At 37.6% G+C, this 23,781-nt stretch overlaps 1 protein-coding gene across 2 annotated transcripts in view; it reads right to left on the bottom strand.

Moving 5' to 3' along the window:
- Positions 1 to 7,303: 7,303 nt before the first annotated feature.
- Positions 7,304 to 23,781, bottom strand: part of Syt1 (synaptotagmin 1) — a 196,489-nt gene continuing 180,011 nt past the window's right edge. For both annotated transcript variants that reach the window (XM_076853144.1, XM_076853145.1), the window contains exons 7-8: positions 11,849 to 11,982; positions 7,304 to 7,510 (exon numbers count right to left, since the gene is read on the bottom strand). In XM_076853144.1, the coding sequence (XP_076709259.1) occupies positions 7,304 to 7,510; positions 11,849 to 11,982 (341 nt within the window). The remainder of the gene's footprint in view (positions 7,511 to 11,848; positions 11,983 to 23,781) is intronic.

Raw genomic sequence — 23,781 nt, 5'->3', positions numbered from 1 at the left:
GTGCTTATAGCCAGGTGTGCTGTTGCATGCCTGAGATCCCAGCAGCTTGGGGGTCTGTGGCAGGCAGGATGATTGTGAGTTCAAAGCCAGCCTCAGCAAAAGCCAGACATTAAGCAACTCAGTGAGACCCATCTCTAAAGAAAATACAAAATAGAGCTGGGGGTGTGGCTCAATGGTTGAATGCCCCTGAGTTCAATCCCCAGTACCAAAAATAAATAAGTAAATAACTGAAATAAAATTATGCTTGTGTCTCAATGCTTTTTTTTTAAAGCATATATTTAAAATATATAGCAGATTATTGATTTCTCCTTGTTAAGATTAATGAATGTTTTTAGGTAATTAAAAGATGATGCATCTTTTTTTTTTTTTTTTTTTAGAGAGAGAATTTTTTAATATTTATTTTTTAGCTTTCTGCGGACACAACATCTTTATTTGTATGTGGTGCTGAGGATCGAACCCAGGCCGCACGCATGCCAGGCGAGCATGCTACCGCTTAAGCCACATCCCCAGCCCGATGATGCATCTTTTTAAAATTTCCTTCTTTTTTTTTTTTTTTTTTTTGGTACCAGGTATTGAACTCAGGGGCACTTAACTACTGAGACACAGCACTGCTTCAATTCACAAGAAGAACACCCAGGCTGCCTCTGTGGCTGACTTGCTGCCTTTTAAGGATGAGGTGTACAGGGGCCAAGGAATAGATGTATGTTGCTTTTGTCTCCCAGTCTCTACTTTTCTTATTACTAGCAGTCTGGTTTTCCTTTGAAGAACTATTCTTTCCTTGAGACAGGAACAAAGGGAAAATGCACCATGGGACTTTGACTTGTGTACTGACAGCAGACCCCAGGAGGCTTGATGTGTACCATCCTCAACCAGTGTCAGCTTTGCATCACTGAGGTCAGGCTGCCCACTTGTATTTTACTGAATGACTGCATAGCTCATCTTCAGCATAGGGCAAAATGCTTGAGTCGACTACAACATTCCCACTCCTGCAAGTAACCAGTAAAATGAGCCCACTTCTTTCATTTGGGGAGCCAGTTTGAACCTTTCTTATTGGAGTTGTGTCTCCCTTCACAAGAGTTCCCAGTGAAAACTTGATCTGTGTATTTGTAACCATGTGACTCAATTTCATTTCTATTATCATTGAGTCAAAGTTCTTAGTAACTAGTATCAACCTCATCCATGTGGCTCTGGGTCTAGGGATATGGTATTTTGCCAAAGCAAACACTGTATCAAATGGCCACAGTGGTTATTTTAAGAACATCTGACCCAAGCATACAAGCAAGAGATGGGAATTTTGATGTCTTAATTGTGAAAGAAGCACTTTCTGCAAGCATGCTACACTGGAAGAATATATATTTGGAGGTGCCAAAGGCCATGAGGTGTTGCCACATGGAGACACAGAAGCTTGGCTATGAAGTCAATACTGAGGATTGCAGAGTGTGAGGGTGTGTGTGGGGATTGAATGCACTGAGTCCATGGTCCAACTGTTCCTAAATGTGATCATACTGCATACTTCCTGATTAGGTGTTCTCCCTCCCCTGCCCCTCTCTTTCTCTCTTTTTTTCCTTAATGCAGTTTTTGTTGGGCTTTTGCAACTCAAGTAATCTTCTCCTGAATGGGTGTCAACTGTTTGCTGAGCTCCCAATACAGAGAAGTGGGAAGGTGACAGAGATAAAGTGGACAGTGGAAAAGGAAGTGAGTTCCAACTTTTTCCACAGAAAATGTTTTTTAACCTTGCCTGTGCCCTGCACAGAGGATAGGCTTCAATGGCAATGCAGTTACTGTCAAAAGAAGAAGGATGAATGTGGGAACTTCGGAGGCGTGTTTGGCTGGGGAGGGTGAAGAAATCAGGGTGGCTGAAATGTGGATTATAAAATGCAAGGCCAGCCTCAGAACTTCAGTCACACAAATCAGCAGGCTACATGGTGCTTTTGCTACTCTTTTGATGGCTCCTCCTGCATAATTATTACTCTATATCCTCTGGAAAATTTCTTTGTACATTTAGTACCAAAATATTTCTCATTGTTATTTTCCTGTTTTCTTACCTTTTGTATTCCAAAGTCACCATCTGACTGTTTAACAGTAGGGATTTGTGTGTGGCATAAATCAGTTGCTAAACATCAAAGAGTCCTGTGCATATGTAATAAAGACAGTTTGCAGAGATGGGGAAACAGCAATCATGGTTGGAATTTTCAAATCCATAAGCATAAAGTCTCTGCATAAATAGAATGAGGTGATTTCTATGCATCTGTTTCATCAGATGGGGGATAACCTGTGTGGTCCAGGAACATATTAATCCTCTGAGGAAAAAACTGCTGCATTTAAAAAGTGTATGCAGCTGATCAAATGTTTCCTAATGTGTTGGTCATCTGTTGCTACTCTCAGCCCACTCTCTGTGTTCTGTGATATGCCTGAGGTGGAGTCTTGGTCTTTGAATATTGTTTTATTAGAATCCCTTACCAGTTGCTGATTAGGTTCTGCCAATGACAGGCACCAGTTGAGGTCAAAGGAGGAGAGGAGAAAGGATCTTCTTTATGCTTCTAGCTCTGTTGGCTTTCCACCAGACATAGTGAGCAACCACAGATGGGGGTCTTCTTTTTAGCCTTCCTAGAGCCTTCAAAGCGGAGTCCTCCTTGGCCCCTTCAGCACCTGATACCTTAGGGTAGTGCTATCTCCATGGGGGCCTCCTTGCCACCTTCCCCAAGATTCTAGCCCCTCCTGTACAGTTCTGGGCTCCCTTCATGCTGCAATCTCCATTTTTTTCTTGTAGCCTTGGGGCTGGTATATACTGATATCTGTATTGCTCCATTGACCACTTTCTCAGTCCTCCCTATGTGGTCAGTTTTCAATATTCCTTCTTTGAAGTATCTGAAATGGTTTTCTTTTCCTGACTAATACACCTAATAAATATCCTAAGTGTATGTGTATTAGACATATCAGCTTTTTGGACATTGGGAAAAGGATTGTTGATTTTTTAAAATAATTCATTAAGAAATATTCTTGAAATGATACTGGACCTAATTTTAAGGAATTTTTTAAAAACCAGATTCTCACCATTGACCCCAAACAGTTCTATTTACAATGCTGATGATTTTCTGTTCCTAACTCTTATATGCCTGAAATTTTTCTTTTCTACCCTTATGTTTAGTACTGTTTGCCTACTACATCCTCACATAGTCAGTAATTAAATGGTGTTTCCCCTGGGCATCTAAGCAGTTTGGGCTTGGTCCCTATCCTTATTTGGCAGTGATTAATAGCGTTGATTGAAGGAAATATAATGTAGACAGCCATCAAAGACCTTATTGTAAACAAACTTGTCAAATGACAAATTTTAGAGAAGTCTTGCCCACTCCTACCAGTTCCTTTGGTACTTTCCTCTGTTGTGTTACCTTCTGCAGAAAATTCTTCATGAGATCTCGTCCCCCAAAGACTGTGTTGTAGCGTGGGATTCCCCAGGATACAGACTCTGGCATGGAGCTGTACAGGAAGGGGTTTTACTGGGGAGGGCTCTTGGGAACCACACTGGCAAAGGGATGGGGGAGCTGGGCAGAGGGAGAAATTGAGATGCAGCACAGTTGCAAAAGCAGTTGATGCTACCCTTTGGTGTTGCTGAGAAGTTTCCAAATCAGTCATGAAATGTGGACTACTCCAGGGAGGACGTATGAACTCAGGTGAGACAGTGTTCAGCAGTTGAGGGATTTACTGTCAACGGTAATGCTTCTAGCATCTGCAGGATGAGCACACAAGTGGATCAGGGTTATATAGCATGGTATCCACTATGATTGGTCTAGTAAAAGTTCTTGGGGGCCCAATGCCCTTCCTTTTAAGTACACATGGGAGTGCATTGTGATTGTATGTTCATATGTCAGTCTAAAACCAGGGTCCAGCATCCAGAAGAAACATGGTACAGAATAGGCCCTGGATAAATGTTGAAGTTTGTGTAGGAAAGGGGTTTATTTGTTTCTCCTAGCTATTGCAGTAAGCATGAAATTTAATGTGTCCTACTATCCTCCAAAAACGGGGTCAAAATAATTGTTTTCAGTTTCGTTCTGGAGAAGCTGTGTGACTTAAGCTCTGGGGAAAAATCTGTGGAGGACACATTTTGGAAACAGTGGAAAACCTCAAAAAATACCTACCAGGTGCCTTGATCATAAACAGGCACAGAGAAGCAGAGGCTGAGAGGGACAACTGCCCACAGAACTGGACAGTAATGGCCAGATATCCCAAGACATTGTTTCCCTGCAGTTGCTCACAGGTGTGACTGACTTTGGCTGGCACTTAGTGAAAGCTTCCATAGCTGTTACTGCTTTCAAGTATCCCCAAAAGTCAACCAGTTCTTGACTCACCACCAGTCAGGTAAGAAAAAGAGTTGAAAGGCGGCAACATCAACAGGAAATAAAACATTTTTATTGAATATCCAGGTCATATGGTAAGTCATTTTTAACAACGACCAGAAAACTACTGTGGAATTCACTACACAAAGTGAAACAAAATTTAAACCACCTCATCAAAAAATGAAGGTAAAATACAGCTAAAGTAGTGGGCTCGCGGGCCACGAGCCTTATGGCAGAAGAAAACACCCCAACATTTCTACAAGACACAGAAAACCCACACATAGAAACACTCAAGCAGGCAGTAAATATACACAAAGGCAACTAGGATCTTTCTACGGCATCAGATTCTAATACTTTACACAGCTTTGTCAGAAAGGTACATGTGGCTTATCTAAAGATGAATCCTGGTCATAAAGCAGGTTTGGTCACCGACTTATGAGAGATGACATAGTACCAACTAATTCTACGGTGACAATCCCTTGTTGGCAGTGTTGCAAGAGAATGCATTACCAGTACTTTCTTGCAGGAAGTAATGTCTGCTCAGCAGCTTGAACCTGCTTGTTTTAAAGTGTTGTTTCATTGTGCACAACTCAAAGCTGAAGACGGTGAAGTTAAATGTCAGTGTCTGGTATTTAAGGAATTTTTAAAAGTCATCTCCCCCTCTTTGGTGGGGTTTGGTCCTTTAAATTGGAATGAGTCTCATTTGAATTGTGTTCAAACTGATGTTTGATCTTACATTATGACTTGTGCATTTTCTATTATCTGTGTGTGTGTGTGTGTGTGTGTGTGTGTGTGTGTTTTATAAAGAAGTATGAACCATCAGCAGAAGGAGATGTCATTCTCCTTTTATCCTTTGTGTCTGTTTCATTAGTTAAGAGTTTGCTGTGATGGGGTAAAAGGTGAAAGGGCTTGCCTCTTCTTTGATGAGGAAAGAAAAATGACAGGGATTCTTATTTTATTGAGAAACAGCCAACCCCATGTTTAAAGTCTACCATCAGCCCTTTTTGAATTCTCTTGAGTTTTTTACAAAACATGGAGTGATACTCTTGAAGACTGAACATGAGACCAATGCTTGGTTCTCCTCCATTTGATTTTGGTATGTGTGAAGATAAACTCTGGCTTTAGAGCATCACTGTTTTCTATGACCTCAAAGTTCCAACTGGTCACAGAAGCAAGTAAGAGAAAAGACTAGAAGCAGCATGGGATAGATAAAAGGCTGCCCTTCCACAAGTGGCTGTCTACTATAGTGGGGGAAAATATGGAATATTGCACAGTGCTTGACAAAATGCTGTGTGTTCCACCGCAGTCGACGTGTCCTTCTTGTCCTATGCATAGCTTTTCAGTTCTGAATTGGTCCTTTGTAATGAGAACTGTTTGTGCTACACACACCTTGGGCAGTGCAGTAGAAGGGAATGGCAGTATTGTTACAATATCACTACGGAATAAATTGAGTGCTATCCACTGAGGAAACTACGTGTCTAAGCACACACGGCAGTCACAGTGTTACACAGAGCAGTCCTTTAAGACTCGTATGGAATGACTAATAGCTTCATAATAGTGCCAATTACTACATAATAACATTGAAACATTTAAAAACTCCTCCTAAATCAAGCATCTAATGTACATAAGAGGTTGCTTCAGTTTTCTAGAACTTGTTCTTGGTTTTGTTTCACCTTTGTTTAAAGGACAAATTAAAACTTATTTAAGTAAAAAGAGTATATAAAAAGATCACTAGCTGTCTGTTTTGGCTTAATTGAAGTGCATTCAGAACTATGGCTAATTAGTTTTTTTTTTTTATCTTTTGATGGGATTACAATACTGTCTGTTTACCACAAAGTAATTTTGTGTAATAAGCACAGATTGCTGTGTTAAAAATATTCTGCATTCCTTCTAATCTGGTTTTGTATAATAAAATATTTTGTTACAAAGTCTAATGTGCAAACCTTTTGGAATCATTATAGGTGTGAAATCTGGAAGAGAATTCACAGGATGCACATTTTGTATAAAGGTGATAATGGAGAGCTATTTTTTTTCTTTTTAAATAGGCAATATTTCAGAAATGCTGACTTTTCCCCTCAGTTTCTCCTCCCCCACCCATCCCAAAACAAATGTGTGCTCCACACATGCACACAAACACATACACTCACACGCTCATACGCCCTTGCATACTCACTGAACACCTTATCCTGTCATTACTCTACATGCAGTAATGTGAATTCATTGACTCCTGTTCTGTTGCTTCCTCAAATACAAGAGTGAAGCCATGATTTTAGCTTTGTAGAATGTACAGACAGATGCTATTCTGGTTTGTGGCTATGCTTCCTTGAGGTCGGCCTGGATGCTGCTCAGATCATGCTATTTTGCCTGTGAAGGAATTCTACAAAATTGGATTCACCCACTGAATATGTGGTGGAAGTGTATCTTGGTACTCAAATGATTCAATAGAAAGCTCAGGTTTAAGTTGTCCTTTAAGATGTCAGTTTAACTGTACTAGTGCCTTACAAGTTGATATTTTTGCTGGAATGCAGACGATACTATATTTACCATATAATATATTATCAGCTCTCCTATATCTCAGTCAATTTACATAGTTTAAAATAGAACATCTTATTAAAAACATCTAGATATACACATATTAGGAAACACAACATACAAATACACAAACTAGAAATAAATCTTTAGCATACTGGTATATACAACAGTGTGATACAATAAATAATTTCCGTCATGCTCTATCTACACATCATATTGCTTAAAAGAAGAGTAGATTTGGAGGGCAGTGGTATGATGAAGGGCACAGGGGCTCTCTACACTTAAATTTGTGCAAATTAAAACAGGATTTGAAGTACCACTGAATTGTGTTAGGAATGCATGGCTGGAAAGATGAAAGGACCCATATTACTGAGGTATTTACAGATACTGGCTAAAGAGCACTATGTGGGCAAATGCAGAAAGGCTTCTTCTTCCCTTTACTTCTTGACAGCCAGCATGGCATCGACTTCCTCCTCCACCTGTAGGGTGTGCCACTGGGCAATAGGTCGCCTGGGGTTGGCCAGCATGTCTGACCAGTGTCGCAGCTCCGCGCCAGTGCTATTGTAGCCCACAAAGACTTTGCCGATGGCATCATTCTTGCCAATCTTGTCATAGTCCAAAACAGTTACCACCACTTGCACTTTCTGAAAGAGGGCACAAAATGAATATATATCAACTTGCTCTAGAGAAACAGCCCTATTATAGTGCTTCTTTGAGATCTAAGGGAACGAAAATAAGAAGAATTAATCTACAACCACCAGCATGAGACTGAAAATGACCTACCTGTACATGAAAACTTGAGTCCAATATTTATTTTTCCACTACTACCTCATCACCACCACCACCATCATCATGGCCATAATCTCAATATTTGAATGTTCATTTTTATTATGTGCGTTGCATTATCTTGAATCTCATATATATGAACTCAATTATTTCTCTTGGTAGATCCTGTCGACTTGCTATTATACAGATAAGGATGTCAAGAGAAGCTATCTAACCTGTCTAAGATTGCATAAGGAATGAGTAAGTTGTTTTCCAGATCCTGGGCTGTAAACTACATGAGCCATGTCACGTCAGCCTCTAAATACCCTCTCTCTTCAGTGAGAATTCCAGCATTAGCAATAGGACATTTTTGCTGTTGCTATTAATTTGATTAAAATTCTCCAAGTAGCCATGTATTTATTATCCCTTTTCAGGAAGGAATAGCTAGTATTTTATGTGAAACTAATATAGAATATCAGTTAATCATGATTATGAACATAAAATGTGACAATATAGTGAATGTCTTTAAAAATGGTAACAAAAATAAGTTTTTTTTTCCTCTATCATACATTCTCTCAATAAACAGTTATGAAGTAACTACTGTGTATCTGACATCAAATTGATCTTATCTTTTAAATCATTAGGATTCACCTCAATGATTTAATCAAATTGTAAAGATATATTTAGTTTTTTTTTTTGGACTGCCTGAGCTGATGAAAACAAACCCATATTATTATAGAATAGAATATACACTTTTTAAAAGCACATTTCAGTTCTGCTTTCTAAGTAATGAATTTATTTAGTCAAAATATGTGACGGCTCCTATCTAAAAACTGAGTGTAAAGAAAAAAGGAAGAGTTTAAAGTAAAATAGAACATATAACATTTTGTGGTCAGAGTCTAACTGAGCAGAAAATGTAATTATAAACACCAGGCCCCGATGAAGATCCAGCAGAGTAATAGCCCTTTGTGGACTTTGTACAGTGAAGACTGAATTATTGTCCCAATGTACTGAGAGATGACACTGTCGTACATCTTCTGAACAGAGAAAACAATCACTCTGAAAGTGGAATTCAGATTGTAAAATGCAACCCACTGGCAATAAAGGAGACAGTGTTCCTTGTGCTGCCTTGCAGTGATTCTATTGTTGAGAAAATTACTATCTACTGCTGGTACTGAAGCCAAGGACAAGGTGGTATTTGTTGGCTATCGATTCTCTGAACTTGTCCCAAGAAAGTTCATCAGGATGTAATCGTATTTCAGAGAGTGGGGTGGGGATGTTATGCACAAAGAGTTTTCAGAATTTGCAGTAAGTCTTGATTATTCCATTGAGTAATAAATTGGTTAGTGGCACTGAAGACAAAATATCCTTCTGATGGTCTTGGTTTATTATAGCCTTGAATTATAATTATAATTTATTATAATTATAAAATAATGAAGTTTATTTTTTTTATGGTGGAAGGTGAGGGTAACATTTCAAATGATTTTGGAAATTAGCACATTATGCTTTTTTCATAATATATTTCAGAAGGATTGAGAAAGACAGGGTACAGAGAGATAATTTTATACCCCCAGGATCAGGAAAACCTAAAACACTCTTTATCATATGAAAGACTCAATTATTTTCTCTAGGGAAATGCAAAGATTAGAAAAGAGCAATTGGCCCAAGGAGCAGGAAAAGAGCAATTGGCCTCAGAAGAGATTTCCTTCTTTCCGTGCCTGATGCACTCTCCATTGGGCTCAGGCTCCCCCTCTTTGCTTTAAAATGTTACCTCAAAAAACCCAAAATATGTCTTGTTTTTAATATGCTTCAATTTCAATATATTTGTATTTGCTGAGATTTGCAGTTGAAATTTATTTTTAAAGTACAGAATGTTAAAGTACAGAATGATAAAGGAGAAAAGTTTACAAGAGGAGTTTTCATCTCAGTGACCTGCTTTGTCTTATTTTGTGGAATTAAAAAATAAAATGCCACAAGGTGTTAGTTTCCATAGGAATAAGGTCTTGGAATGCAAAAGAATTCACTGAACAAATACTGCAAAATAAGTTCCTCAAGAAAATTGATGTCTTAGCGGGTTGCCAGTGGATTCAAAGCAGTGTGGGTTCACAGGTCCAGGCTACTAAGAACCGTGTCCCTTGTGATGCCATTTATTTATATGAAAACCGTTGAAAGTAAATAATTATGCATAATTTGCCTCCATGTGAAAAATGTGTATGAGAAAGCTTATGTAAGTACATGAACTGATTTGAGGATGCTGGGGTTAGTTCTTATTTTTGGTCATTTAAAACTGCTCTACTTTCTCTTTGGATAATAACACTACGTCAGTTAAAAAGAACTTTTGGGAGTCTTCTATTGTGGTCAGTTGTCAATAAACTTTTGCTGATTGTTTACCTTCCTTAAAAAATAAAAAAAAAATAGGGCTGGGATTGTGGCTGAGTGGTAGAGCACTTGCCTAGCATGTGCAAGGCTCTGGGTTTGATCATCAGCACCACATTAAATAAATAAATAAATAAATAAAGATATTGTGTCCAACTACAACTAAAAAATGAATACAAAAGTAAGTAAGTAAGTAAATAAATAAATAAATCTGCTCTACTAACCACAGGTAGCTGTTGAAATTTCCTTTTCAATAAGTTGAAATTAAATAACATTCCTCAATTAGTGACTAAGTTGACAGTTGTTGGCCACCATATTAGGCAGCATGGGTCATAAAACATTTCCATCATCACAGAGAGTTCTGTGGGACAGTGATGATTTATATACTTAATCTTATTGTTAAATCCCTTTTTTAAGACAATGTTAATTTGAAAAAGAGATGACATTAACGCAGAATAGTAACAATGATGAAAATTCTTGAGAGTATTCCTATGTGCTAGATTGTTCCAAGTGCTTTTATATGCATAATCTTGCTTTGACATAAATTTTGTTATTATTCCTATATTTATATATGAGAGGGAATTCTAAGCCTCAGTTTGCTTGTCGATACAATCAGAACAGTAATCATATGTGTAAGGTTATCATAAAGATGAGATTATCTATGGAGTGCTTATCTTGGACCTAGGCACATAACATACAATAAATTAAGCTATTGTAGTAGCTTTCTTCATTGAATGAAAATGTATTTCATTCATAAGATGCTATATTTTAGGAAAAGATTGAAAGTAAATGAAGATTTGCTGATTTTTGTTATTCTGGATATTTAGAAGTTTCCATGTTCTATTCATTTGTGTTTGTTCTTCTCCTTTAAGTTATGGATAAATAAATAAAAACTGCTCTACTAACCACAGGTAGCTGTTGAAATTTCCTTCTCATTAAGTTGAAATTAAATAACATTCCTCAATTAATACCACTGTTAATATCACTGCAAACATAGAACCACATGAATTATTTAATAAAATGTAAAAAATAGTGTTGTTTTATGCAGTTTGACTTCCTGATACCCATTAAAGACCAGCAAGATAGTCCACAACTATTAATGTGACCTTTGACCTCTGATAGATGTGAAAATGAGGCAAGAAAATTTAAGTATTTTTTGAAATCCCTAAATAAAAGTATTGTATATTATCATTGTGGCTACAAATAGCATCTTATTTGTATACATTAACTATAAGATCTTTTGGGCTACTTTCTACCATAATTGTTTAAACAATTAAGTCTCCTTTGTTACAAAAATATGTATCTATTCCAAATCAGTCATAGGAAGCCAAATTTAAACAGCTAAGATACAACTTAGCTAATTTTTTTCTCTTGTTAATTATCTTTTAATAAGAATTCAAGTTACTGCATATTTAGCATCACTCAAAATTTCTTCTTATCTCTGCTTTTTTTGTTCTAAAGATGTCATAGGAAGAGTTTCTTTTTATGGCTGGAGAATAAAGACTGAAAACTCATTTTCTCTTGACTTTTAAACTTCATAGATGAACTTTTTGAGTTAGCCAAGTTGTTCTGCTGATTTTCTTTCTTTCTTTTCTTTTTTCTTTTTTTTTTTTAACCTTGCTTCTGTTGAGCAGAAGGACAGCTGTTTTTGGCTGATGAAGCAGCACATTCTGTGCTGTGTATTTTGTCATATGTCTCTTGCTGCGGCTCAAGCATCACATGTGCAGGGCAATAGGAATGGAAGTTCTAACCACGGCATGGACACTGATAACAGTGTGTGTCATTTGTGTGGTCTGAAGAAATGAAATTGAATGAGGGAACAAAATTATGTCTGACATTACCTGGATTTGCTCAAAAGGTACTTCAAAGCTGAAAGACTCATTGTAGTAGGGGTTAAGTGTGTTCTTTTTAATTGTTGTCTTTTTCTTCTTCAGCCTCTTGCCATTCTGCATCAGATGAATCTTCACATAAGGATCTGAAAAACAGACACAAAAACTTTAAGTGACCAGAGACACAGATCGTAATTTAACTTATAAAAGGACCATGTATTTTCAACAGATAATTAATTGTATAGCATGTATTTGGTATTTTTTTTTAAAACTTCAAGCAAATTTTTATTGAAAGATTTTAAGTAACCTATGGGGTATGGTTTTTGCCATGCTGTATGAATATTTACAATTTTGAAGATGAGAGCAGTGGTGTGCTGGTAAACCAGCTCTTTGGAAAAAATAGTCTTGACTTAGCAATTTGCAGATTTCTGTGGTATAAGTATGCTCATCAGAGCTGATTTCAAGCCACAAATGGCTTAACAACCAGTTTGTAAAGTCCCTGAAAATTTAACAATTGACTTTTTGAGTTGGCAGAGGGCTTGGCTGCTGCACACGACTGAATGGGAATAGAACTTGACCGAGGAGAGGACAAAGAAGCCATGCCATTCGTTCATTTTCCCATTTATCAACCAATATTAATTGAGTGCCTAAGAAGCATTAGGTATTGTTGAGTCCCAGAGGTGCAGCAGTGTTCAGAAAAACCTTTCTCTGTCCTCAGGATGGACTTCAGACTTGTTGGGGGAATAAGAATCTTGTAAAGAAACTAAATACATACGAATTAGAAGTGGAAGAAAGGAGCAGAGATCTGATAGCAAATATGGAGAATGATACAATAAGTGATGAGTAGGAATGAAGTTGTGAAACTGCTCAGGTAAGGCCTCTGTGCAGGTAACATTTCAGTCCAGATGTTGTGAAGGGGGAGAAGTCAGCATGCTAAGATCTAGACCTCATTCCCGTCCCCTAACTACTAAGTCCTTTAAATGGAAAAATAAGCACCTAACTGTGATCATACATGTGCTTGTGTTTGAGAGAGAGACAGAGATAGAGACTGAGAGGAAGACAGAGAGGGATGACTGAACATTCCTAGGTAGGAAAGGGCTTCCTTCAAGTGTGCAAAGAAAAGAGAAGAGGCCACACAGAGGTAACAAGAAGAGGGCTGAAAGACTCTCTGAGCATTTTCCCTGAAGCCTTATTAGGCAAAGGTAATCATAAGCCAGTCCCTGGAGGGATGAGGGAGTTTCCACTGACAGCTCTCATTACTGACGGTGGAATGACACCTTCAGGAACCAACACCCAGGATGGAAAGGAAAATTTCCCCACTGTTTTTCTTAAACATTTTTCCATTTCATGTGTAATGCGTGTTCATTATAGAAAACTATCAGAAGGCAATGGTAAACAAGCAAAAAAAATTCTTTTATATCAACCCAAATAACCACTGCTAAGCCTTCCAAGTTTTCTCTCTTCTCTCTTGGAACACCAGGAGTTAGGAGAAACATTACAATCTAGTCTAATGCCCACATATTTTTAGAAGAGAAAACTGCAGATAAAAAAGGGCTGTTTTTATCTCCCCCTCCCTACTCATGTTCCCTCAGTAGAACATAACTCCTGAAGGACAGAAACTTTGCCATATTTGCTCTTTGAACTTATAAAAATAGGAACTCACACAAAGGCAGTTTTTTTTTTTTGGTGGTGGTGGTGGGGAGGGAAGGCAGGGGTTGCGGTAGGGATGGTGCTGGGGGTTGAAACAAGGGCCTCACACATGCAGGTGGCCCTGATCCCTTGCTTAGTTCATTGGTAACTTTTTTCCTGACATCTAGACCTTGTTCCTATCTCCCTACCTAATAAGTCCTCTAAATGGAAATATACGCATCTAACTGTGAGTCACACATGTGCTTTGAGGACACAGATTTTTAAAAGCAAAATTAATCTCTCCTAAAAAGCAGGCCTCAGAATAATTAAATTTGTTCTGTTTTGGGGGCTATTCCGCAAAGCTAGTTCTTGTCAGTTCACGGTTTCTTGGTGGCTTAGAAGTCCTGATGATTGTATAAGATGGCATAATTTTATGGAAATGATAAAATAGGCTGGAATGAGACTCGCTGATGTTGTGGTTACTCTTCCTGAGTATTTCTGCCAGACAACCCTCATGGCACCTCAACACCTTTGGGCTTTTTGAAAAATGGGGAAGTATGCAAGCTACAAAAGTGTGCTCCTGATCTCAGCACTCAATCTCTGTGGCTTGTGGATTCCTTCTGCTCCTAATATTGAGCACATGGAAACCTTCACCACCTGTGCCCTGACAACACTTTTTCAACACCGTTTAGATAATCCATGTTGCTACCCAAATGGTACAAAACCAATGCTTGGGAGAGTTGACTTCTTTCATTTGTTTAATTTATCTTTAAAAAATAGTAGAGTTGTTTTTTAAAATTTGGGTAAAAAGGTCTTTTTTTTTTTTTTTTGATGTCTAAGATGATGACATATGACTGTAAGTTTTCCAAAAAAACATGATAAACTATGATCAGAAAGGAGGCTCTTCATTCCCAAAAGAGCGATGAGTATATTTCCTGGCCTTGTTCTGGGCTGTTTTCAGGCTGTCCTTGGTTTTGGTATGGATGTGTCATTCCCATCTCTCGCCCACTGTTGTCAGGCTTTTTAAATTTTTTTATTTGAAATCACATTGGCTGGACTTTATCTCCTCTGTGTCTTAATAGCTCTTCTGACTTGGAGGCTTTCAGAATGCAGCACTGACATCATTCTTAAACTTTTTGTTCTTTGGTAAGCCTTTTTAATATCACAGGTTGAGTTTTTTTTTTTTTTTTTTCCCTAACATTCACAATTATGGAAGGCAGTTCTCCCAAAGATGCTACATTCTAATCCTCAGAGCCTGGGAATGGGTTATATGGCAAACACAACACAAAACAGAAAAGAACCCACAAAAAGCCCCAAAACAAAAACAACAAAAAACAAAACTCCCAAACCTAGATAAACAACAAAAACAAAACAAACAAATGAAAAAAAAAAAACAAATCCAAACCTTTGTGAATGTGAACAAGATCAAGGATTTTGGAATGATATCATCCTAGAGTATCTAGGAAGGCCTGATCTAATCTCCTGAGTCCTTGAGAAAAAGAACCTTTCCTGGCTATGCTCAGAAAGAGATATGATAATAGCAGAAGGGTCAGATCTGTGGGTAGGTAGGAAGAGTGGAGGGGGGAAGTGGAATGAGAGTGGTATTGGTCAAATTATATAGTTATATTATGTGCATGTATTAATATATAAAAAATTCCACCATTATGTACAATTATAATGCACCAATAAAAAATGCTTCTGATAAAGCATCAGTTCAAAAAAAAAAAAAAGTGTCAGAGGCATGCTATACTGTTAGCTATGAAGATGGAGGAAGGGGCCATTAGCCAAGAAATGTAGGTGGCCTCTAGAAGCTAAAGACAAGGAAATAGATTCTGTCTTAGAGAATTCCAGAAAGGAATGCAACACTGCTGACATTTTGATTTTATGGTAATGAGACTTGTGTCAGACTTCTTTTTAAAAAATCATTTAAAAATGATTTAATCTTTAAATTGACAAATTTGTATATAATATTATGTTTTGAAAAATATGTACAATATGGAATAGCTAAATTCAACTAATGAACATAGGCATATTATCTCGCATACTTATTTTTTTTTGTGGTGCAAATACTTAAAATCCATTCCCTTAGCAATTTTTAAGAATACAATACTTTTTTTCTTCTTTTTTCCTTTGGAGATTGAGTCTAGTACTCTACCACTGAAATACATCCCCAGCCCTTTCCATTTTTTATTTTAAAACAGGGTTTTGGTAAGTTGCTTAGGGTCTTACTAAGTGGCTGAGGCTGACCTTGAACTTGGCTCCTCCTGCCTCAGTTTCCCCAGTCCCTGTGATTACAGGTGATTACATGCCTGGTTAATGCTTAGTCACTATGTTGATATGGTGACTATGGTCACCATGTTATACAATAGATGTCTTGAACTTTTTCCTCCTATCTAACTAAAGAACTAAAGATAATAAATATGTGTTGTTTTAAGTCACTGAGTTTGTGATAATTTGTCATGGCAACAATGGAAAACTGATACAGCAACCAAATTTGAAGAAATAATTCTATTGTTTATCTAGTTAAGTGTGAGAAAGAGAGTCAATTTTTAATAGGTCTAGAAAATGATCTTTTGAAAAAATTGTCAATATTTCCACTCTTAGAAAGATGATTATTTTGTCCTTCAAAAAAAAATCTTCAAAAAGTTCAAGTCTTTTCAATTAAAAAAGCAAGAAAGGAAAATAACATAGAATGTACCATCTGAAGATGATAGTAATATACTTTTCAAGATTATAGTAAAACAAATGGCATATAAGTTGAGAATGAGTTTTACAAGGCTTATAAATAATAATGTTCCTTTATATTTGTAGAACACTTTATTGGTAGGTATATATTTAAATGATATCATCTCCTTTAATCCTACAACTGAGCCTTAGAAAAGCTGAATTTTTTAAAGAACTCAACTCCATGTCTTCTGTCTCCAAACCTGGTGTTCTTTGTGCTGTGTTGCGGAGACACTTTAGTATAGAGTGTACAGGTAAAGACTCCAGAGCCATGGTCACTCAGATCTTGGCTCTGCTACTCACTAGCTTGTGGTCTCAGACAAGTTATTTAACCTTTTTGGGCCATAGTTCCTTCAAATCTAAAGTGGTGAACATGAAAATACCGAGCTCACAGTCGTGAAGATGAAATGGAGTTACTTCATGCAAAGTGCTTGAGAGTGAATCTGGCACATATTCCTGTTGGTTATTCTGATAGTGCGGTGGAAATGAAAACCTCTAAGACAGATGTGTGAATCTGACTCCTCCAAGTCACTCTGCTGACCTGGTGGCCACCCTTGGTGAACAGGGGGTGGGGGGGCTCTTTTCATTTGCTTCACAAGTAAGACAAGCTCTGCTAGTGTCAGTTTTTTTTTCTAGAAAGTAATGTACCCATTCTAAGCAACTGGTTCACTGATGAAGAATTTAATCATGTAGGTGATAAAAGACAGAGAATGTCTTTCACTACTGCCATATGAGGTAGTTCTGAGGGGTGAGATCTGAAGCAAACTCGACATACTGCACAGTTTCCTCCCACTCTGAGTCAAATTACGCATAGCTGAAAAGTTAAGCTTAGAGTTATAAATGGAATCTTATTTTTGAGACTCTTGGACAGTGTGAATCAAAATTATGATTTATTAAGCTTTCTTTCAAGATTCTGAGTCCAGCTTGTGTTGACACATTTGGATATATTATGTATGAACTGTCTACTTTCCTTCTGCGGCTAAACAGGAGGACATGGAGAAAAGGAATTCTTCAGCTTTGAGATTTGTTGTGTTGTCAGGGATGAGGTAATATCCCTTTTGGGGAAGAAGTAATATACATATACTTCTTCTCTTACTTTTCTTGTTAACTCGTTTCTATTGTGAAAAACTTTAGTCTTATTTCTTCTTTCTGGTTTCCATTTAGCCATAGAGTTGATCCATTCATCCTTCCTTCCTTCTTGCTTTCTTCCCTCCCTTTCTTTTTTTTTCCCCACTGTTTCCTACCCAGAGTGAAGGACAGGAAATCACCGGATGAGAACATTGGTCAAATCATTTATAGAACTTCAGCACCAAGACAATGGAAACTTAGAACATTGACTCTGAACCCATGTAAGAGGGCAGCAGAGAATCCCAGATAGGGACCAGTTAAATGTTGTGGTTTTGCTAACTATTTTCAAGGATTGGAATATAGACCTTGTTTGACAAGTTTTATAATTGCTTTGTCAACTCTAGCCTATATAAGGAACTCTGAAGATGAAAAGGCAATTTTATGGCTCTGCCTGTTGGGCAGCCCATTCTGAATGTATCATGGGGTAGACAGTCTGTGGTCTAGTGCCATTGTTTTTGTTTATTGTGAATACATTCAAATATTAATTTTGAGTGAAAGACTTCTCACATTTATCCCTCATGTAAATGTAGGAGTTTTCAATGTACTGGTTTCCAATAACCAATTTCTAGAAGGTTGATCTAGCCTTGATGCTCTAATATCCAGCTCCAGGTGGAATGAAATATCACCTCCACATAATCCTTGAGGCATTGCCATCCGTTCCACCAATACCTGTTATGTCCTGGATACACTACATCTGCTATCCTATCTTGGTCAGGGAGTAAGAGAGGCCATGACACATATATTCCTCTATTTCTAATTACTCCTGAGTACTGTGTTTCTCAGCCACACAACTAGGTTGTACAAAGGCTTGGTTGGTTTGATGAATTTGTCTTTGGAAGGGGTGGAGCTTGGAAGGAGCTTAGGGTTGGGAATCAAAGGACCTCTCCAGAAGTTCCCTCTCTTGGTAGCTGCCATACTACTCTTCCTACTAACTCGCCCTTGTTCCTTGATTTCTCTCTTTGAGCATGAGCGGATACTCTTTCATTTCTCCTTTCCTATTTCCCAATACCCTTAAGGACATATTTTATGAGTTTGTCAAACTTGATATCATTTTAACACATTTAATAGAATTTTTCTCTGCTCTTTTTCTCATTCTACAATACAATCTTATGCTTTCGTTATTATTGCTCCCTCTATTAAACAAAGTTTCTGACCACAGAATCTGACACTAGAATGCATTGTCTTTACCAACTCTGGTGTTACTGGTGCCAGTGTCAACATGTAGGGTTATGTCTCCCCAAAACATATAAAATCAATTCAGAGATAAGTACAAAATTCAGTATAATTAGTTTTCTTCAGTTATAGACACCCAATGGGCAAGTTTTGCTGAAACCTAAGTGTAGCCCATGTGCTGTACTATAAGGCCACAACAGTCTTGGATCTTCTATCCTTTAGTGTAACCACTGAGCCTATTCTCTTCCCTTTAAGCTTGTTTAGTGCTATGATTTCAGCTTCCTGGACCACAAAGTTACAAAATATGGGGCTACCTTTCATTCCTTCTCTATCTTCCCCAAATGGCCATCCAATCTCTGTTGTAATTATGTCCTCAATTTCAAAGCATTCTTCACATAACTGTTAAAGCTATGTTTAATCACACCATCCTCTTCATTAAAAATCTTGAGTGGCTTGCATATCCAAACCCCACTATGGCATTCACAGTCCCATCCTGAGTTATGTGTCTCCTCAACTCATGCTAGATACTCATTCTTCCTCACAGGAAGTTTAAAATGCTGTGTCTTTGATTGCTATCTGAAATATGCCTCCTTTCCTTTTCCCTTCCCCACTTGAAGCTTTGCTTAAGGTTGCCTCTTCCCTGAAGATTTTACTGATGATTTTCTCAATTAGAACCTTCAGACAAATCTTTCTTGGCCCTGAAGCATTTTCTTTTGTACTATATTACATTTTTTGGTATTGGAAAACTTCTGTGGTACTCTAATAACTGAAAAATTATATTCCTATGAGAAAATGCATTTTGAATTCAGAACTATGGGCTTCAAGATGAACTTTGGAAGCCCATTTACTTACAAAATGGGAATGTCCTCCATTACTATTCCCTGCTCTTAGATCCTACAACAATGTCATCCCCGTCTTCCCTTAGGCAGTACTAATGTCAAATTATACTAACTCCACAGAAATATAATTGCCAAATAGCTGGCTATAAGTAAGGATCCTTTTGTGTGAGATATAAGGGAGCCATTAAAGACTTTTTGTATTTACAATGAGCGCTAGAAAGCAGCAGTTCAAAGCAGAATAAAGCAAGATGCCCACAGTTTTTATCTTTACAATTTTGCATAATGATAGTGTCTTCTTTCATAACCACCACAGTGACCTTGGGCCCTGATGCTCATGGCCTTTCCTTTCTAGCCAAAGATAAGAAATAGACTAATTTCTGCAGTGTCTTTCAATCCCTCTGGGCCAGGAAGCAGCTTCTAAGTAACTTCAGGTATTATTCTTTTCATCCTTTCTTCTTTGGGTAATGTTCACTGAATTTCAACTTACAGTGTTAGATAAAGAGAGTACTAATTATATCAATTAGGACTCTAAACTTCAATGGACTGAAAGTACATTTCAAAATGGTATAAATTATTGGCTTAGAAGACGGAAAAGTTCAGAAGTGGGGCTGTGTGGAAGAGATAATGAATATCCCCTTAAATCTCCCCCCCCCCCCGCCTTTTTGCAATAGAACCTCTGATGTTTTGTCTTGGAGCTAGTTTATCCGTTTCACAAAATTTCTCCTAGATTCTCTGGCTCAGCATAGCCAACTGATCTCCTCTGGCTCTTAGATGTGAGCAGAAGTGATGTGTGTAACCTCTGTAACGTATCTTTAAAACAGTTGTTCTCAATGTGGGCGTCTGGGGACATTTTTGATTCTCATAACTTGGATGCTGGATATTATGGAAATCTAGGGGTAGAGGCCAGGAATTCTGCTAAATATCCTACAACATACATAAGAGACCCCAATACAAAAGAATGATGAGGCCCAGATTGTTAATAGAGCTGAGATCCACAAACTCTACCTTAAAATAAACTCTTGTTCTCCACTCTTCTTTTTTCTTATAACTGAAACAAGGACGTGATGGTAGGGTGGTGGATGAGTTTTTGCCTAGCAATATCAAGACAATACTCTAGGGGACAGCAGAACAGATCCTGGGTCCCTAAATGACCTCCTGGCTCCAAACTGCCTACTAGTTTTGGCTACTCACCCTGTGGGCATGAAGGAGATAAAGAATTAAAAAAAATTGTCCTTTTGAGTTCCTGTATTTTGGGGTCTGTCTGTTACACCAGTTCAGACTGTTCCCTATCTAATTTAAATTTAATAAACAAGTTCCAGGTTTGCCTGTATCTCTGCTCTGTTTTGTATAGAGTCCTCCTAAAATTCCACATGGTTGCCTTCCCATCTTTCTAGTCTTTCCTCTTCAGAAAGCAAATAACAAATAACAGCACCAACTGCAAGACTCACACCATCACACAATACTATCTAAGGGAAAAGATAGTTCACACCCAGAGTTCCCAAGGACAGTCCCCAGTTTACTCTAACTGAATTAACATAGATGAAGTGTTTGCTCTGTATTAATCCCTGTGTCAAAGAGAATGTGATGAGCCAGGTGTGCCTGGACCTGAGTTATTGTCCATCCTCAGATAGATTAGGGGAGCCAGGAAGACCTACTTTGAGTCTGGGGTATGCTCAACTCTATTTGAAGGTTAAGGCTAAGAGTAGAAGAAAAGGAACAGTAATCGGAAGATTTTTACCAAATGAAGCAGGAATGGAAGATAGGAGTCAACCAATTAATGTTTACATAGTTTCTCAACCTACGGTTGCCAGGATTCTATCTCTGCCTAAACTTGAAAATGTGCATATATTTCTTTGCCAAGAGACTTTTTTTTTTTCCACTTTAAATCAGATTCCTAAAAATGAACACTTATATAAAGTGGCCAAGTAGTAGCAGAGACAGCTGAGTTAAAACATGGTAGATTTAGGATTCAGTTTCTTTTGCCAACTGTGGTTTTTTTCTTACGCACTTATCCACTAACCCTTATTCCATCAGGAAGCCAATCATTGAACAGTACACAAATAATTAAATAGCAATAAGATTCACAGAGCAAACAATTTCCATTTCTGTCTCTGGCAGTTTCAACATATTTACTTGAGGGGATCTTTATAAATAATTTACAAGTACTTAGAAGACTACATTAAAGAGTTTATGTGTCTTTATAGTCTAAAATGTCTGTAGAGATTAAAATGCTCCCTGTTATGCTATAGTAAGATTGCAGCATTAAAAATATATTCTGGGAAAATTTTCTACATGAGCAAACAATTTAAAACTGAATTTACGTTAGTTAAGTGCAGTGCTCCCTAGAAGAAAACAACATTACATAAGTGACTACCACAGAGAAAATCAACCCCATTTTAATGAGACAGATCATAAAATAGCAGAGGCTGATTTAGTTCATTAATGGTGGCAGAGGGCTTTGAAGAGACAAAAGACATTAATGCAAAATACTGTTATTATGAACTAAATGGAAAGCATTTCTCATGGTGGTAGGGGAAACCACTAAATTCCAACCATCATTTCTAACATTGTCAAATGGTCTTCATGTGACTGCAAGCCTCTTGGCTAAAAATGTGGGAATAGATGTACAAAAAGTGGAGAATGAGGAGACTCAAAGAAAAGGTTTTGCAGACAGGGCGGGCTGATGGACAAACGAGATAGCAGTGTGTGGTTTGAGATCCTCACTTGGTAGAGGAAGCAGTGTGTTATGTTTACATAATTTGAATTTCTTCTGTCTCAGTTTTAAGGAGAAACTTCTCATCTGTAACTCAAGCTTATTTCTCCTGTACTTTGGAAAATCTCTCAAGAAGGGCAAAACATATGAGAGTAGGAACAGGAGTAATTATGTTTAAGGCTTTTTGGATGACTCCAAAGAGTTTGGTGGAACGACCAAGGATAAACTGTTTGCATGAACTGATTAACAAAAATAAAAACCAAACAAAAAAGTCAGATGATTCAGTAAAGCAAGAAAAATTTCAAACAGCAAATTTGACTTGATTTTTACTCCCCCTCTGGTGATTTGAGTTTAGCCTCTTATTTATGCCAGAGGAAAGGTTTTAAGATGGTTCTTAAAATAAATAGATAAATATTTCGATTTGATGAAACAGCCTGGGTAATACTGCTAGGATTTTTAAGTACATGTAATAGGACAAATGGCTACCACTCCTGATGCACAGTTTCCAGGAAATTCAACATGAATTCTAAATGAAGTGAAAACAATTGAGAACGGAGGTGCTCTCACACATTATATGCCTAACTGGGGCCCATGCTCTTCAAGGAAGTTACCCCAGCCTCACCCAGTTCTTAGGTTGCTTTGGCCAGAATCAATTGCCTCTCATTAGCTTCCCATTCCTTGCAGGTACTTGCTTCAAAATGTCTACATATCTTGTAGACATTGTGCCATCTAAGCATTAGGAAATTTATGAACAGAAATGATCTTAGGATAATGCTGTCAATACTTTTAGAAGGAGTTCAGGAATCTCTCTTCACTTCCTCATTTTGAATTGTTTCTAGAACTAGTCCAGGTTCTGGGTCAATCTAGGTGGGAGGTAATGGCCTCCAAGTTTTCCTAATTGGAAATCTCTCAGTGCTGCTTTCTTGGCTTAAAAAAGAAAACATATTTATCTTTCAGGGGACTTGTTTGTTTTCCCTTTTCTTCCCTGCTTCCTGTCCTAAAGTGGCACTGCTGAGCCTGTGGACCTGAAAGAGGATGAACAATTGCACCTTTGATTTCCCCATTAGAAAAAGAGATGATTTTTTTTAAGATGCATAGGATTATTGATAATGCACACATCCTACCTTTGGTTTGGGATTTTGCAGTATGAATAATGCATATTCTATGCTAAAAAATTTTTTTTTGAACACCTTGGTTGCCTTGTTATTAAGTTTTTTGTTTTTTTTTTTAAATTTGAATGCTGATTTCCCTTATCATTCCAGAGAGATATTTCATTTGGTTCATTGATGGCCAAATATGGTTGTCTTCATAGAAAACTGCAAAACTCTGAAATAAGCTAGCAGTCTGCACATCAAGAAGATAAGTAGCTTTGCAGGAGAGATCAACGTCTAGAAAATAAAAATAAACTATGGCTTCAATATTATACTGTGTATAGGAAAATTACATGGAATAATACAATTCTGTGGTGATTTTACTGTTTCTCATGAAGCAAATTTGTGATGAAAGTCAATCACCTCACATCAGTATTTCAGATCTCAGTAAAAACTCTAGTAACGTTATTTTGTGCACTTATTTCTCTGGAATTGACATTATGTAAGATACTTTGTCCCTGGGTTGTGAGGGTAGGAGTGTTAGTCAAATTCCTTATATAGAAAATTTGGTGTCTACGAATGGTTTAATTCTTGGCAAGACTCACATACTAAATGGCCACAGAGATGGCCCAGAGGAATGAATATTAG

This window comes from Callospermophilus lateralis, chromosome 4 (genome assembly GCF_048772815.1).
Source record: "Callospermophilus lateralis isolate mCalLat2 chromosome 4, mCalLat2.hap1, whole genome shotgun sequence".
NCBI lineage: Eukaryota > Metazoa > Chordata > Mammalia > Rodentia > Sciuridae > Callospermophilus > Callospermophilus lateralis.
This window is presented reverse-complemented; position numbering and strand designations above follow the sequence as displayed.